We start from the raw sequence: 17,593 nt of genomic DNA on the forward strand, positions 1-17,593 counted from the left end.
TATATTATTCATAGTTGGAGCTTATATTTAAGATCGTCTCAAGTCTTCTGACGCTGTACTACTCGTTTCATTAACTACGCTACGAAGCATCTGAAGACGATCTTATATATATAAGACCTACTTAACTATTTATGAATATCGTCCTTTGAAATTCCGCGCTTTAATCTATCAGGATATGGCGGTATGTCACGTGATCGATAACCTACAAGTGCTACAAGTCCCACACAGTCCCACTGAGTCCCACTCCCACACGTCAAAAGTGCCGACTTTACTGTCGTAACTGGTTAAACTATTTAAGAATATAAAGGAATAGGCTGGTATTTCTGTTTTGTACCGTCACTCTTGACCCATTTACTTTTAGACGAGTAAGTACTCCAGTAATATATATAGCTCTAAAATATTTCATATTTCTAAAAAATAACTGAACATATTTAACCTTACTTTAGTATAAATGTTTATATAAATATAATTAAAGATAGACGATAGACACAACTGTTTCAATTTTTAATTTAAGTTTCCATGCAACGAAATATGTGGTATTATAAAGTTTCAACAAATTCAGTAAGAAAATTCTTTTCCTTCATAATTATATTTATTAAAGTGTATGAGTGGATAACACAAGTTTACAAAAAAAATTTTTTTATTTTGTATCAGACAAGATACTGTTTTACAGATTTTTGGACGCTGAAATAAATGATACATCTCATTATACATTATTAGGTTTCAGAAATAATTAAGATTAAATGCGTCAAAAATGATTTCTTTGCGATATTTTAAGTTATTTTGTAAAAAAGTTAACATTATCTTGAAATGCTGATTAGAAGCCATAAATATATTGTTAATTCTCTATAAAACACATTTTTTTTAATTTTAGTATCTTACGTTTAATCATGTTATGAAGAATTTAAATACAGACTTTTGCTAGCAAATTTCTGTCTGTGACAATATAGACATATATTTATAATTTTTTACACACACACACACACACACACACACACACACACACACACACACACATATATACACACACAACTAAATATATATATACACATATATATAACAATGTTATTTTTAGTGTTATCCATCCTGTATCACATATATGGAGGTATCACTTCAGCACAGGACTTTCCATCTTCATGATGGAAACTCTTATGCTAGGAACAAACAATAAAAAGATAGTAACAAATAGAATCTGTACCAGGAACAATAAAGCAAAAATAAAATAGAGTATATATGTATGTATGTGCATATGTATAAAAACAAGGTTTTTTTCTATTTCTATTCTATTACTCTATCTATTATTATATATCTATTTCTTTTACTATGTTTTACATAACTTCTTTCCGCAGCAGAACTTTATCCTTTATAACATAGTTAGAAAGTAAGATATGAAAATAAATAAAATATATTTTACAAGGGATAAATACATTAATAATTTCTAATTAGAATTTCGAGATAATATTAACTTTTCTTACAACAAATTTCAAATATTCCAAAAAAATTACTTTTAATTCATTAAATTTTAATTACCTCAGAAACCTGACGTGTTAGGTTGAAATTTGATTTGCAATATCGTTATCCAAAAATCTATAAGAAATATTAGTAATTGTGTAGATGGAGGAGGTTACCTTGAATGACCTTGATTTTTAAGTATGTTGTCAAGGTCACCCTCCTGAGTGACCTTCAGAAGGTTTCAGCCCGTGCTCGTTGTTTATTGAAAAGTTATTAACAATTATACAATTGCACGTTCATTAATTAGCATATTCATTAAAGCAGCGAATCGTTGCTTTCGGCTCGAAACGAGGTCTATAATTGTTGTTCTATGAACATCGTATAATAATTTCACAGAAAACGCCACATGAGTTTATAACTTTCCATGTGTGGAAAGCCCACGCATGTACTTTGAAGGCACACTATGTGTCTAGTTTAACAATAGTGGAGCCCCCCGCGGAACTATCCAAAAATATAAACTATTATCTGCTTTAAATATTTAATTGAATAGTGGCAATGTATATTGTATTATTAAAGCAAAAAGATAAATTAAATAACTTTTCTTTGTTCATGCATGTACTATTTTAACATATATATTAATCTTATTTATACCTTTTAATACTCAAAATAACTGCTACATTTCTCAAATTTTTTTTGTTAATAACTTTTCAATAAACAACGAGAGCGAGCTGAAACCTTCTAAAGGTCACTCAGGAGAGTGACCTTGACAACATACTTAAAAATCAAGGTTATCCACAGGTTATCCACAGACAGCACTGATGTCCTACGGATATCCGATATCCTTATAACATCCGTAGACATTCCAGACATGAAATAGACATAAATGGACGATAAATATTTGCAGGATATCATGTGCTATCTAGGATAGTTCAAAATAATTTTTTGCTGTAAACGTATGTAATTTTATAGTTTAATACCATTGAAATCTTCAAAATAAATAGTAAGGCTTATTTATTTCAGCAGTGTATTATAATTTGTACATATTCTAATTTTAATATAAAGTTTCAGAGCATTTGAGAATTTACTACGTGCATGATTTTACTATATTAAAAAGGAATAAGAATTATAGAAACTTTGGGTACATATGGATGCCACTAAGCATTATAAAAATCAATTTGATGATTATTCCATTTCTGTTAGCCATAATATAGTCAGGAATGATACTAATACGGTATAAAGAAGTTTTTATATATTATTTTGTAATTTAAAAATCATTATAGTAATCAAATATATTTATAAAAGATATTCACAAAGTACTTGATATAAATAACCAATTATTTTTCAGATTCATGATGCATTTAAATCTTTATTAACATCAGAAATTAAAAAGTTTATACAAGTATTGAAAAAAAATGAAAGAAAATGGCTCAACAGTGATGATTATTCTGTATATACTGGACAAGCAGGAATTGCATATACTTTGTATTATTATGGAAAATATTACAGTGACTCTATGTATACCAATGTAATTATGAAGCTGTAATATGCTCTTTTCTAATTTAAAATCAGATTTCATATTAATATGATATTTTGTCTACAGATGGCAACAGAAATATTACAAAGATGTGCTACAGAATTCAAAAGCAGGCATAACATCACATTTCTGACTGGAGTTGTAGGTCCATTAGCATTGACAGCAGTTATATTAGAATCACAACAAAAGAAAAAAGAAGCCAAACAATTAATTCTTAAGTAATTTTGTAATATTTAAATTGAAAATATTTTAAAAAATTCAAAACTATGTATTTTTATTTGTTTAATATTTCCATGATTAACATGATGTGGATATTTTGTATATATTATTTAAATTACTTGCAAATAGGTTTTAATCATTACATAAGTCTAATTGGATTTAATTTTTTATTTTTACAAAAAAGTTGAGTTTTAATTACTGCTGCTTTGATATAGTACTAAGTAATAAAAATATTTTGATAATTAATATAAATTTTAGTAAGATAATTTATATCACTGATAATAATAAAAATTACATATATTAATATTAACTCCCAGTAAAAATAATTTAATTACTTTTACTTTATTATATTTTATTTTATTATGTTTTTATTATTTTGTAAGATAATGAATTTAAGAAATAAAATTTAAATTTATAGTATACTTTAAATTTATCTGTTTATTCTAGTAAATAATTACTTTATAAAAACACTGCTATATAAGGATAAACAAAACCTGGTTTTTAAATTTATAGGCTGAAATCCATATCTACTTATGTTTTGGACGAACATAGTAATATTCCTGATGAATTACTATATGGAAAAGCTGGATATCTAGCTGGTTTACTCTATGTAAATGCAAATTTATCTACAGCTCCTATAGAAGCAGATCTTATCAAAAAGGTATTATCAGGTATTTTATATAAGATTATGAAAAAAAGGCATATTAGTTGATTTTTATTAAAAGATATGAAAATATCGATTTTGTTTGTCTCTATTAAAAAGATAATGTAAAAAGAAACCTTCATTTGTATTAAAATTATTCGTAGGTTGTTTCTTCTATAATTAACTCTGGAATATCATATGCAACGTCAACTCATAGCCAATCGCCTTTAATGTATTCTTGGCATAATAAAGAATATATTGGTGCTGCTCATGGATTAGCAGGCATACTATATTTGCTCTTGCAGGTATGTTATAAAAGTTGTTATTTTGCAGAAAGTGGTACATTATCTTCATTATTTGCTACTTTATCATCTTATATTAATACTTGAAAGCATATAGTGTTTTTATTATACTTATTTTCTCTTTAATATATATATATTTTTTTTTAGGCACGACAGTATTTAACGCAAGTACAGATTGATAATTACATAAAACCATCCTTATATTATCTTCAAAAATTACAATTTTCTTCTGGAAATTTTCCTTCTTCAATGGGTAACTCTTCTGACAAATTAGTACAATGGTGTCATGGAGCACTTGGGATGTCAGCATTGTTTTGTTTGGCTTATAAGGTTGTATACATTTTATATAGAATTTATTAAATTAGTAAAAATATTCAAGTAGAAAACATCCATTCATTGTTACTGATATAAATAGGTGTTTGAAGACGGAACATTTCTAGAGACTGCAATACAGTGCGGAGAGGTAATATGGGAACGAGGATTATTAAAAAAAGGATATAGTATTTGTCATGGTGTTGCTGGCAATGGTTATGCATTTATGCATTTATTCCAACAAACGAAGGTTTGATTTTATTTCTTGGATATTTAGATGTGGAAAATTCAAATAAGTTCAAATTCAAATAAAAAGAAAATACTTGGATATTAAATCAAAGAATTGTGGTAATTAAAGGGCTGTGAGAGTACAACGCGATTGTTGGTACGTAATTTTCAGATTACAACTGATTTATTCAAATCTTACAGTATAATGTTCCGGACGTTTTGTCTCCACATTGAGCTATCTTCAACAGTATAAAAATTAATAGCATCTGTTTCTAATGTTCTCCGTTGTGTCAAAGGTGAGTATTTTAAGACTGGGAAGTCAAAAAGCCAAATTAGAACGTTGGTGTGTAATTGGACTAAAAGATTATTATCTGTAATTAAAATCAGGGACAGTATTATTTAATCTCTTTGACTTTAAACATTGTGTGTGAGCCGTTTTGATATCATTTTACTTTTGACTATCTTTGATTTTAATTTTATTTTAACTCTTATCATCTGATTTTTTATTGCGTGACCAATATATGTATTTTTCGACTATGGTTTACACTCGCGTTCTCCAGACTATTTGGTGAGTTGACTAAGAATTCTTCAAATTCGATTCATAATCAATCACAGATTTAGACTACATTACAGAAGCGATCTCTTATTGTTAGTCTAATTACAAGTCAAAGAGCCAAAGTTCTAATTTGGCTTTTTGATGTTCCAGTCTCAAAATACTCACCTTTGGCACAATAGAGAACGTTAGAAACAGATATTAATTTGTATACCGTTGAAGATGGCTCAATGTGGAGACGAAACGTCCGGAACATTATACTGTGAAATTTGAATAAATCAGTAGTAATCTAAAAATTACGCGTCAACAACCGCGTTGTACTCTTATAGCCCTTTAATTATCACAATTTATTGAATATACAAATATTTGAGACTTTAATTAACTCTATTCAAAATAACAAATGCACTTATTAGCAAAACATAATTCATATGTATTAAAGATATTCGTAATCTTTAAGTATTCGTATCCATGTTATTTATGATTTATGACCAGTTGGAAACGTCTTGTTAAAATTATCTACTTGTAACAATGTAAAAGATCAATATAAAAACTTTGATTTAGAAGTGATTGAACCACTCTTCTGTTCTAGAATTTTTACTCAGTTATCATTCTTATTCTAATAGCATACGTATAGCGTGAAGATTTTTACAGATTCTACCTTTTATTTGCTTTCTCATGCTATATATACAGGATGTTAAAAAAAAAGCATTCAGCATTCATATGGTAGATAGTACTGACTAAAAAAGTTTTAGTAAACATAGATCGAATCCTTTCAGAGATATAAACAATTTTATATTACTACCATATCTGACTTATAAGAAAACACGCCAAACCCAAACTTTTCGATTTAGATAAACTTTTGTGAGTATGTAAAGTGACTCAATAATGACTAACGGTATGCTTGCTTTTGCCCTATTGCCCTTTAAAAGTATGATTTTCAACCTAAAAGTTAAAAGAACGCTTTCACTTTTTCATGTATAACTCTTAAAGCGTTAGTAATTTTGACTTTTAGGTTGAAAATTATGCCTTTAAAAGACGATGGGGCACGAATAAAGTGACTCAATACACGAATAAAGCATACTATTATTCGTGTATTGAGTCACTCTATATATCCATAAAAAATATCCACAAAAAGTTTACTCAAATTGAAATTCGAATTTAAGATGTTTCCTTGTAAGTCAGTCGGGATAATAATATACAAAATTGTTTATATCTCTGAAATGATTGAGTATTTGACCTATGTTTACTAACAAAGACTTTTTTACTCAATACTGTGTGTACTATCTATATAATTGTTAAATGCTTTCTTTAACACCCTGTATATAATCACATAGTTATATGTCAAATATGTAATAGCAAAATACAAATAAATTCTAGTTTATAGAAAGAATAGTTATTTCAAAATACAAGGAATCCAGAATAGAAATGATAGAATACAAATGTTTCATTATATTGGCTATTATAATCATTTTAGGATATCAAATATTTATATCGGGCTTGTAAGTTTGCTGAATGGTGTTTTCATTATGGGTCACATCAAAATCGACTTCCTGATAGACCTTTTTCTTTGTTTGAAGGTAAATCAATTACTAAATTAGAAAAAATAATATTGGAAAATATATCATATTATCTTAGGAATGTTTTATACAATGTTATATATTTATTATTTGTATTTTCAGGTCTTGCTGGTGTTATTTATTTTTTATTAGATATACAACAACCACATTTAACTAAATTTCCAACGTATGATATCTAAATAAAGATATATTATTTAAAAAGACTAATTTTTAAAATATCTTTATAATGAATATGTTCTTTAAATTTAAGTATCCTTAAGTTTATATATTCTAAAAATATTTCATATTCTTTGTTCTCTTGTATAATATAGTACATATTGTAATATTAACCCAATAAGCAAAATAATAGCAATTTGTCCGCAGATTGGTAACAGATTTGATCAGCAGACATGTCAGCAGACTACAGATGTCTATTACTAACAATAAGTCTTCTTCAGAATACCAAAGAAAATATTTTGATCAAATTACATGTCATTTGATCAAAATATTTTTTTGGCGTTTTGCAGAAGACTTAGTAAAATTATCGTCGAAACATTAACGATTGTATTTATGATTATAATAAAATCGTTTATATAGTTTAAAAAGAACATTCTTTGTTTTGCTCAAAAGTTGGCCGTTGACTTCACGTTTAGCTTTGCTTTTATCGAACGTAGAATTTTCTTCTTGTTCAACAATGTTTTTTAATAAATGATTAAATTACAACGTCAAGACATTGCAATCTAGCGGGCATTAGACGTTTCTATAGTGTCTTTTCAACGTTGAATCTATTTCACAACGTTGATACAACATCGCAAATGCTGGAATGCAATGTTTTTGAGATATTGATTCAACGTTTAGTGCTGTTTTTGTTTTTCGTTTTAGTGCAGCGTTTTTAGATATAAAATAATTGTAGTGTTAAAATATACCAAACTCCCATTTTGTTACAATTTTATATGTAAAGGCAAATATTTATTTCAATTTGGCAACTATCAAACGAATTATTTTTATCCTTGATTATACACAATTCATTTAGACATACATGGATTATTTATTGATTACCCAAACAAGAGGGAAGTTTTTGGTATATTTTACAAATCTATTTTATCAATTATAAGCGTAATTTTATTGAAAAACATTTTTATAACACGAGCCTTAAGACATCTTCTCAGATGTCTTTTAAATACATATGTTGTTTGAGTCTCTTTATTATAAAAGAATCAAAGGATGAATGCAAAAAGTCAGAATAATAATGGCAATTGCAGAAATATAGAAGTCCAATATGTTATAAATAATTTTTATTCCTATTAATATTCTGTAGATATTTATAAATTTCTGTTTCAGTTTAGATTAAATTTCTTTAGTGTACTCCACTTATATAGTGAAGATAAATTCAATAAATTAGTATTATCTACTTAAATATTATTCTTTAGAAAGTTTGTATTTTATATAATATAAAAAATGTATATGGATGAAAAAAATGTCAACAATATATTTTTAATTTATTTTAAATGTGTACAAAGATCACATTATTATACATGTATATTACTTCACATCAGTTTGCCGAATAAAGGCATGTACAAATATTTTGTTACAAAAGTCAGTTCTAGATGCAATTTAAATATAAAATATTACATTTTTAGTCCATCTTGAATGCAGCAATTTAATTAATAGTACTGTTAAAATATTTATTATGCCTTTATCACAGGGATAGTTAAAGGGAGAAAAAAAATGAATTGAATTCTATTAAATTTAATATGGCAAAAAATATTCGACGTTTATATTATGTTCATTATAATATATAAATATATTTCGTGCTTTTAAAAATATATATTAGTAATTTAAAATAATTTTCACAAACTTATTGCAACAAGACAAAAACGAATACATTTTATTACTTGTTACTTACATAAAAGTATCAAGTATTAAATCAGCTCTATAACTGCTTATAAATATATAGAAAGATGTAACGCAAAATGTATTAAAAAGTGCCTTATTATTCTATTAAAGAATAATGTGAGAATAAGTTGGTATCAAAGACTTGGTAAATGTAAGAGGTAGGGATCTTTTCCACAGCAATTCTTTGTGGTTTCATGTCTGGATGACATCCGCTACAGTAAAATGTTATAATGGTAATACGTAATCTTTGCCTTTGTAAATTATATTCAAAATGTTAAGTGGTATTAATATGGAGGCAACATCGGATCACGATTTGTTCAGGATACAAGTAACAGACTTATTGTACATCTTTGCAAACATCAATCTGTCAAAGCTCTTTTAGAAGAGCTGATTTAGCGTTTTTAAGTTTATCCAACCTCCTTTGTAGATGAGAGTTTGCTGTTTCTAATTCTTCTACACGGCTTTGTGTTTCTCTTACCTAAAAATATAAAAATATTAACAACCCCGTAAGTGTATCTATAATTTGGTAAGTCGCTTTGATATGTATGATACGAGTATAGATCTCTTAATCTGCGATAAAAATGAATTCATACTTCTCTTTGCAACTTCCTTTTTTCTACTTTCAATTCATCCTCTGCTTTTTCAGATGCTTCCGCAGCTGATTTATAACGAATTACTTGACTTTCTAATCTAGCTACTGTCGCTTGCAACGTTGACATATCTTGCTCTGCTTTTTGTAATTTAAATTTATAATCGGCCAATAATTTATTCGCTTCACGTTGAATATCTTCGTTATCTGTTAAACAACCTGCAACAAATACATCAATTAATATGAATAAAACAGTATTACAGTATTTATATTGTAAATAATGTAAATATTGTAATACATCGATAATTACACATATAATTTAGGTTTTTTAAATAAGTCTATGTAAATATTAACCTAAGATTGAGCCAGATGATTTTTCGGGTCTCGCGCGATTCCTAGTTTCTTCTAATTCCAATCTTAAACGGCGAATTTCATCTTGCAATTCCTTTTTCTCCGAAGCAAACTTTCTCAGTCGAATATCTAAAAGGTATACAGGTATTGTAAAATCTTGTCCGGTAATAAATGTTTGACTTCTCAATTAATTAATATACCTAGTGAACCTTTACCAGCCGTCTCTAATAATTCTGCAGCTTCTGTACTGACTAGTACCCTCTTTCTATGACATAATCCATTTTCAATATTTTCGTTATCTTCATCTTCACTTTCGTTATTGTCAACAATGACTAAACCGTTTTCCTAAATTAAAATTTAGGGTGCAATCCCACGTAGAAGAAAAAGCGGAACGGAAAAGAAGCATGGGAGGTAACTAATTAGAACGTTTCTCGAAAATACGATCATATGCATATCTAACTCGTTATGCTCTCCCTTCATTCCGTTCCGCTTTTATGACTGAGTTTTTTCTCCATGGAATATATTTTACGTAAAAACGGAGAGAATTCTAACTGAAAATTTGCAATGATTTTAAATTATCTTTGTTTTTCAAGACATGGTCATTTAAAATCGGTACAGATGTCTTTTGGAGAAACGTTCTAATTGGTGACTTCCTACTATGCTTCTTTTCAGTTCTGCTTTTTCCTCTACATGGGATTGCACCCTTATTTCAGGTTTATATGATAAAAATTATATTACACAAGATACTTTTTCACATAAACAATATTATATATGGTATTTTGAGCCGTACTCAATATACGTACTTGTATAAGTGTATCTCTTTCTAGTAATTGCGCTTTACAAATATCTAAATCTTCTTTCAGTCTTTGACTGACCCGTTTTAACTGCTCAACATCTCGATTTTTCTCTCTCAATTCTCTACGTAATTGCGCAGTGGTTTCTTCTAATTCTTCCAATTTATCCTTTAATAAATCAACTTGATAGGCATATGATGATTTTTCATTGTCTAGCTGAGCATTAGCTATCATTGCCTTCCTGAACTTTTCTTCAAATTCTTTTAATTCCATCTACATATAAATTGTAAAAATACTACGTATTAGTATCATTGAAAATTGAGTAGCAGAACGAAAAGGTTTGTAGATATACCCTAATATCTCTGCTTAACCCTGCGTCTTCCAATGAATCTTCTGAAGATCTACGACTTGATTGGAAATTGTTGGAATTTGTAAGAAGTCGTGATGTACGCACTGGATCTGGAGTTACTCTCATAGTTCTATTTACATCGCCTATATATATATATATATATAAAATATATAATATATAGGGTGCCATTTTAATCGACGCAGACAAATATCTCAAAAAATATGGAAGATACGGAAAAATGTCAGACAAAAGGTGTATGGCCTAAAGGGGGACACATAAGTCCGATGTGAGTCATGTCGTAGATGTCGTCATTTTCAAGAAATTTTGAAGGCGACTAATTTCTTAAATGGAACTTGATTTTTCCCTTGAGATAAAAATTGTAAATCTCGTCAAGACGTTTTCAAAACCCTATAATAAAGCTCTCTTTCGTTAAGAATTTCTTGAGATTTAAAACTTTGTTATAATATTTTTTAAATATAAAATATGAAATATATCTGGTGAAGTATTCACTTTTCTATAATGACTTTACCTTCATACTTTTGTACGTAGAATAATGAAAGGAAGCGAATAATAATATTAATTTTTACATTTGTAATTTTGCACAATTGAATGCGTCTACAAGATGCAATCAAAATTTTTAAAATATCTTTTTTATTGTTTTTTTTTACAACAATCGATTCCTTTCATTATTCTACGTATAAAAGTATGAAGGTAAAGTCATCGAAAAGTGAATACGAGATATTTCATGTTTTATATTAAAAATATTATAATAAAATTTTAAATATCTCAGGAAATTCTTAACGAAAGAGAGCTTTATTATAGTTTTGAAAACGTCTCGACAAGTTCTACAACTTTTATCTCAAGGAAAAAATCAAGTTCCATTTAAGAAATGTTGCCTTAAAAATATTTTGAAAACGACGACATGACTCACATCGGAATCATGTGTCCCTCTTTAGACCATACAACTTTTGTCTGAAACATTTTTCCGTATCGTCCATATTTTTCGAGATATTTGACTGCGTCACCTGCGTTTAATTAAAATGACTCACCCTGTATATATAATATGCGCGCGTATATAGATGTTAGTTTTACTCTTACGAAATTGCAACTATGTAACAAAAATTTAATATAGCATATACAGGGTGAGGCATTTAAAGTGTTACAAGCTGTTATCTCTGAAAGTATTGGTTTATTGGAAAAATATTTCAGATAAAAGTTGAAGAATTCAAAGGGGCCAATAGACGATCTTATTAGATTTTGGGTACGGGGCTCGTGTTGGGCCCTACTAGGGCTCACTGAATCTAACACGAGTCCCGAACCCAAAATCTAATAAGATCGTCTATTAATCCCCTTGGAACTCTCTAACTTTTTTTCCAATAAACCAATACGTTTTGAGATAACTGACCATTCTAGAACTTTTGATACGCATGGTACACATATTATACATTAATAAAAGATACATATATAACCTGAATATTAATTAAATATTAAATATAACATCCGTTATGTTACTCCTGTATAAGGCTGATGGCAGAGAACGAAACGTAGGTTCTATCGTAATGATCGTAATCGTAGACGTAACTACACGCATCCACACGATTGCTTCTCACTATTTACGTATACGGTTTTCTCTCTGCCTTGCTTTGCGTCTACGATAGACGTAAGAACCTACGTTTCGTTCTCTTCCATCAGCCTTACATAGCAGTTATACCTATTCTGTGTTTACTGGGAATTCGCAACACTTGTGACAAACTTCTGGGGAAAGAAAGGAGAGAGGGCAGATTTCGTCAAGCATTTTCGAAAGGGTTCGGTAATCAGTGCTTTGTAAGTGCAATGCATGTATTCAGATTGAATACGCCATCAGATTGTATACGCGTACGCAATGATTTAGAAGAATGTGACAAACTTTTGGGGGATGATAAATCTCGTCAATTTAGAACATTAAGTAATATTTCCTTACGTCTAGAAGAAAGGTAAGTTTTGATGTTATTTATAATTTTGCTTTGTTTTGCAATATATTTTTTTTATAAATAGCCGCTTGCAGCAATGATGTTCAATCTGAATACACGGATTGCACTTTTAAAGCATTGGTTACCGAAAATGCGCTTGACGAGATTTGCCCTCCTTCTCCTCCTTCCCTTGAAGTTTGTCACAACTGTTGCGAATCACACAAAGAAAGCTGTTTTAGAAATAAATCATTGAAAACGTATCGAAGTATAAAGCATGAAACTTAAGATACGATTTATTTCTTTAAAACTACCTGCACACATGTCATAAACCCTATCAGCATTCTCCTCTGCCTCTTTCTGTTGTCTTTCTAATTCACGCATTCGTATTTCCCTAGCTTCTGCTCTTGCCTGTCTCCTAGCAGCCAGTCTTGCTTCTGCCTGAAAGTACATATATAGAAAATCCAATATATTATCAAGAACATATGTATAATTACATTTCATTCATTATAACCATATTAGAAAGTTTTTGGATGAAACATCTATTAGAGTAACTAGCAAAACAAAAGGAATTATGTACTCCTCCATTATAAGTTTATTTTTATCGAAAGACAAATTACTTATGTACAGTTGCTGTACAAATCAAGCTATAATTAGATATTATTAATTAACTAATTTAATAAATTAATAAATAGATAATAAACAAAATATGTGGAAATGTTAACAATACATTTTATCTGAATATAAATTAATAAATAACAAGCAAATGTGCGTAATATTAGTAATATATTTTATCTGTGAATACATATATCTGATTACACATAAAAGAATTATATTTGCAAGTATCTGATGACGTTACAAAAATTACAAAAGAAAACATTTGTAACGTGCTTATGAAACATTGTTCCCTCAAAGACATATACATAAGACGGTTGTACTAAAATGTATAAAGATCTAAGAAATCTGCAAACAATTATAACTATAAGAGTCTATTCACAAGCACTGTTTTAAGCCAACAGTAATAAGATATAAGCAATGCTCCTGCTTTAACATAATAATTTATATTCTTAAAGCGAAAAAAAGCACAATTTGTATCGATTAATTATTTCTAAGACAAATTAACATAGAACAGAATAAAAGTATTGTAAAGACTGACAAAAACCCTTGGAAGCAAAAATTTTAATTTCTTAATTGCAGCACTCACATACATACATACACAACAAAAGGATAACTGCACTGAAAAATTAAATAAAAGGATAACTGAACAACTATACGTACTACTTTAAATAAATAAGTGACTTGTACAAATAATATCTAATATAATTTTGTAATACAAACTTATGTTTATGCATGTCAATTGTTTTTCAACATAGAACATAGTATATATACATATTATGTATATATATATTGTTTTCTTTTTTTTTTGTATCATCGAGATCATACCTCCTTAGCTATTTGATCGAGCGCTTGATCTTCTGCAGAATGCCGTGTGGCAGTACGCCTTCGCCCAGCTATAGCCGATTCCATTTCGAATTTCTTTTCTTACAACTTTTGTTTCAAACGTAACGATTTTAGAAGAATCCACGTCTAGCTGACACCACATTAACAGGTAAACGATTAGCTAAGGACAAATTTATACAAATGTAAGCTGGAGTGGTTATTTGCAGGAAAGTCAATAACGTGACAAATCAATGTTGTACCGAATTTAAATAGGATTTCTCTTTCGTTTATAATTTTAATTGTAATCACTTGGTCACAATTAATCTTATTGTGACTGCATTCGGGGAGCATTCATTATTAGCGCTACCGTATCATTCTTTATCGCTCATTAGGTGTAAACCAAGGCTAGAATAAGCAAATAGCGCTAATAGCGCACTTCTCGAATGCAGCCTATATGTATTTGCCAAGTTTGATAGACAGTTTCAAAACTTTATAGTGAGATTTTATTAATTTATTAGAGATTCTATTACGCTAAATTATTAATTTAATCTGATTGATTGTTATTTCCTTCAAATCCCATTTTATATGAAAATTATGACACTTTGTAGTCCATGTACTATACTCAAAAAGGACGAAAACGAAAATCAATCACAGGAATCACATGAAACAATTTTCCAAATACAAAAATTTGCAATCGCTGTATGCGCGCACGCATGTAAATTCAATATATTTATTATTTTAATATATACCTCTTTCTTTTCTTTTTTCTACATAGAACTTTTGTATTTTAATGCATGTACAGCATAACTATTACAAAGCTACACAAAAGAATTTAATCGGGTACGCGTGAGGTAAGAAAGAATTACGATATATTATGTACACTACAAACGAACATCTAGCCATTCTAGACGACATATGCGCGCGCGTGCGCTTGGGTGGCGTATCATATACAATCACACACACTCTCTCTCTCACACAACACACACACACACACACACACACACACACACACACACACACCATACACACATCGCGCGCGCGCGCGCGCGTGATGCACATACGTACACATATATTATATATATATAATATGTATGTATGTATATGTATGTACATATGTATGAGTTTTTCATTGCGATTCCACCATTCTGTTGTTCATTACGGGCGAACACTTACGACTAGAATACGTGGTCAGTCGCGGTGGATAGATAGACATTTCCCGAACCAAGTCGCATGCAAGGATAAGTGCCGAGTACGTACTATAAATACAATCGATGGAATATAATCGAATGACTTGGTCACAACGCGATACGAAACTTGGCTGGTTGGACACTCCGCGATCCGCGATGACTTTGGCGGACTTGGCGGTATCGTCGAGTCTATCTTAATTTACAACCGGCGGTTACAGGCATTACGGGCTCCGTCTCGAGATACGTAAGAATCGTTCCAAGATCCTTCAATAACCGGCCGTCGGCCGACCGGCGACTGGTCCACTCAAGCGTGAGACTCGACAAATGCGGTGCGCGGTGCCGCACTTGAGCTTAGCGAAAGATACATTTTTTAATCGCGCTCTTGCATCCACTCCAAACCTCACTACTCCGCACTTCGCACCACTTCGCTCGCACTCTGTCTGCGTGTGACGGCGTGTGTGTGGTCTGTGAGACTGTGAGAATAGTGATGAACACGAAACGAAACACCTAAAGAGTAGCCTGCGCCGCGCCGCACCACACCGTCACCGTGTTGCACTATGCTGCACCGCGTGACCGCGCAGCCGCGCCGCGCCGCGTTTCACCGCTCTTTGCCGTGTCCTATGTCTAGGGCCTGTTCGTTTTCTGAACTTCTTGCACGGTTCATCTTTCCTCTTTTTCTTTTACCTTTCGTGTTGGAGAGAAAAGGAGAATAAGTAGATGAACTGTGCAACAAGTTCAGCTAAACGAACAGGCTTTCTTCTAACTGAATAGAGTCATCTTTGAAAGGATTAAGATACTATTTCGATGTTATCGACTGTACCGATCGATAACATCGTTAACCGACGGCATATGTATGTACGTTGGGTTGCGTTCCAAAATTCACTCTAATTAACTAAAGTGCTACAGTGTATGTACATATGTACATACATACATACATACATACATACACGTAAACTATAGATTTTCAGAAATGACAGTGAATATTGGAACACAGCCTTAAAGCCTTGTGTATAGTCGCGGACAGAAAGGTTGTCCGAAAGGTTGTCCGACTTTGAGCCGTATTCATAGTATGAATACGGGTGTATAAGGGTGCCATTACATGGAGCGCGGAAACGCGGAAACGCGGAAACGCGGAAAGAAAGTAACTAGATTCCGCGTTTCCGTCGCTTCTTTCTATCGCATTTGAGCGGAACAGCGGAAATCATGCGTGTTTTGTGTGTGTGTGTGCCAAGAAGTGCTAAACAATAAACATCAAGTATATAACTTTAACAGTTAATATCTCAAGCTTGAGATATTAAATACAAGATATTAAATACATATACAATATTTTATACAAGCTTGAGTAACTCATTGAAGATTGTTGATGACATTCTGAGATAGTTGAAGTATTTTTCGGGATCTGTCAATCTCATCTCTACAAGTAAATTGTTGCTGTCACCTTGTGCAAGTCTTCTTTCTTCGGTAAAAATAGGTCGTACCCATATTCTTCGATTCTTTTTGTCTTCCAATTTCTTGTAACGCAAGTACAAATAATACATTGAAGTCACTTTTTTCATTGTTATTTCTGCATGTCTCATCGGTTCATCTCTTGCTTGTATGAGAAACTTCATAATAATCATTAACATGATATTTGGATCCATGATATACTTTTAAAATAATTAATAAAATACACGAAGTACAAAATAACTTTTTCTTCCGAGATTTGTAATTAATAGAATATATATATATATATATTTGGAGTCTTTCGCACGTGCCACAACTAGCCTGCACTAGGAGTCACGGCTATAGAGCACTTATGCATTAGCGCTTGTTCTACCGAATAGTTTATAACAATTAAATCACTTTTCCAATTTCACGGAGAAATATCCACAATATTCTAAGCGGGATAGAATATATTATAAAAATACATAACCTATCTGAGGTATCTGCGTGCAACAGTACAGAGAAAAAGAACGAACATTTGACGCGTCCGTTCCGCGAGTTTGTTTCTCCTTATATTACATGGAGCACAATTTGCGCGGAAAAGCGGAACAGTATAGTGACAAATAGACATTTGTATTCATTTCTTAAAATTGTGTTTACTTAATTCATTGCAATTTTTATTAATATGCTTATCTTTTCAGCTTATCTATTGAATACAAGCATTTTAATCAATAAATACCGTTAAAAATTAATATTTTATAATTCTCCGTTCCGCTTTTCCGCTCAAAATGTGCTCCATGTAATATAAGGCATTCAAAAC

General features: G+C 30.5%; 2 protein-coding genes across 7 annotated transcripts; one reads left to right on the forward strand and one right to left on the reverse strand.

Annotated features, from left to right (window-relative positions):
- The first annotated feature begins 201 nt into the window (after window positions 1-201).
- LOC139775432 (lanC-like protein 2) lies at window positions 202-7,407 on the forward strand. 3 transcript variants are annotated; one of them, XM_071711401.1, is made up of 11 exons: window positions 202-365; window positions 2,251-2,405; window positions 2,515-2,683; window positions 2,798-2,977; window positions 3,053-3,204; window positions 3,719-3,866; window positions 4,013-4,153; window positions 4,298-4,480; window positions 4,566-4,712; window positions 6,718-6,820; window positions 6,923-7,407. In XM_071711401.1, exons 3-11 carry the CDS (start codon window positions 2,597-2,599, stop codon window positions 6,997-6,999), a joined length of 1,218 nt encoding a protein of 405 aa, XP_071567502.1. In that variant the 5' UTR covers window positions 202-365; window positions 2,251-2,405; window positions 2,515-2,596; the 3' UTR covers window positions 7,000-7,407. The 3 variants fall into 3 exon arrangements, with proteins under 3 accessions (XP_071567502.1, XP_071567504.1, XP_071567501.1); XM_071711403.1 differs by having other exon boundaries at window positions 2,357-2,405; XM_071711400.1 differs by lacking the exon at window positions 2,251-2,405.
- An 872-nt stretch (window positions 7,408-8,279) lies between these two features.
- Window positions 8,280-16,085, reverse strand: LOC139775433 (leucine-rich repeat flightless-interacting protein 2). 4 transcript variants are annotated; one of them, XM_071711405.1, is made up of 9 exons: window positions 15,422-16,085; window positions 14,168-14,345; window positions 13,039-13,165; window positions 10,782-10,921; window positions 10,439-10,702; window positions 9,836-9,980; window positions 9,639-9,764; window positions 9,289-9,503; window positions 8,280-9,173 (listed from the first exon to the last, which is right to left on the reverse strand). In XM_071711405.1, exons 2-9 carry the CDS (start codon window positions 14,249-14,251, stop codon window positions 9,063-9,065), a joined length of 1,212 nt encoding a protein of 403 aa, XP_071567506.1. In that variant the 5' UTR covers window positions 14,252-14,345; window positions 15,422-16,085; the 3' UTR covers window positions 8,280-9,062. The 4 variants fall into 4 exon arrangements, with proteins under 4 accessions (XP_071567506.1, XP_071567505.1, XP_071567508.1 ...); XM_071711404.1 differs by having other exon boundaries at window positions 15,338-16,085; XM_071711407.1 differs by lacking the exon at window positions 14,168-14,345.
- Between the last annotated feature and the right edge of the window lie 1,508 nt (window positions 16,086-17,593).

This window comes from Temnothorax nylanderi, unplaced genomic scaffold (assembly GCF_030848795.1).
Source record: "Temnothorax nylanderi isolate EJ_2023f unplaced genomic scaffold, tnyl_v1.0 TNYL_tig0098_pilon, whole genome shotgun sequence".
NCBI classification, from domain to species: domain Eukaryota; kingdom Metazoa; phylum Arthropoda; class Insecta; order Hymenoptera; family Formicidae; genus Temnothorax; species Temnothorax nylanderi.

Bases quoted from the DNA above. Each gene is read 5' to 3' on its own strand.
- LOC139775432 (XM_071711401.1), top strand. From the start codon at position 2,597: ATGGATGCCACTAAGCATTATAAAAATCAATTTGATGATTATTCCATT. The intron at 2,684-2,797 runs GTATAAAGAAGT...ATTATTTTTCAG, and splicing joins TCAGGAATGATACTAATACG to ATTCATGATGCATTTAAATC. The intron at 6,821-6,922 runs GTAAATCAATTA...TTGTATTTTCAG, and splicing joins ACCTTTTTCTTTGTTTGAAG to GTCTTGCTGGTGTTATTTAT.
- LOC139775433 (XM_071711405.1), bottom strand. From the start codon at position 14,251: ATGGAATCGGCTATAGCTGGGCGAAGGCGTACTGCCACACGGCATTCT. The intron at 9,981-10,438 runs GTACGTATATTG...ATTTTAATTTAG, and splicing joins AAAGAGATACACTTATACAA to GAAAACGGTTTAGTCATTGT. The intron at 9,765-9,835 runs GTATATTAATTA...TATACCTTTTAG, and splicing joins GGCTGGTAAAGGTTCACTAG to ATATTCGACTGAGAAAGTTT.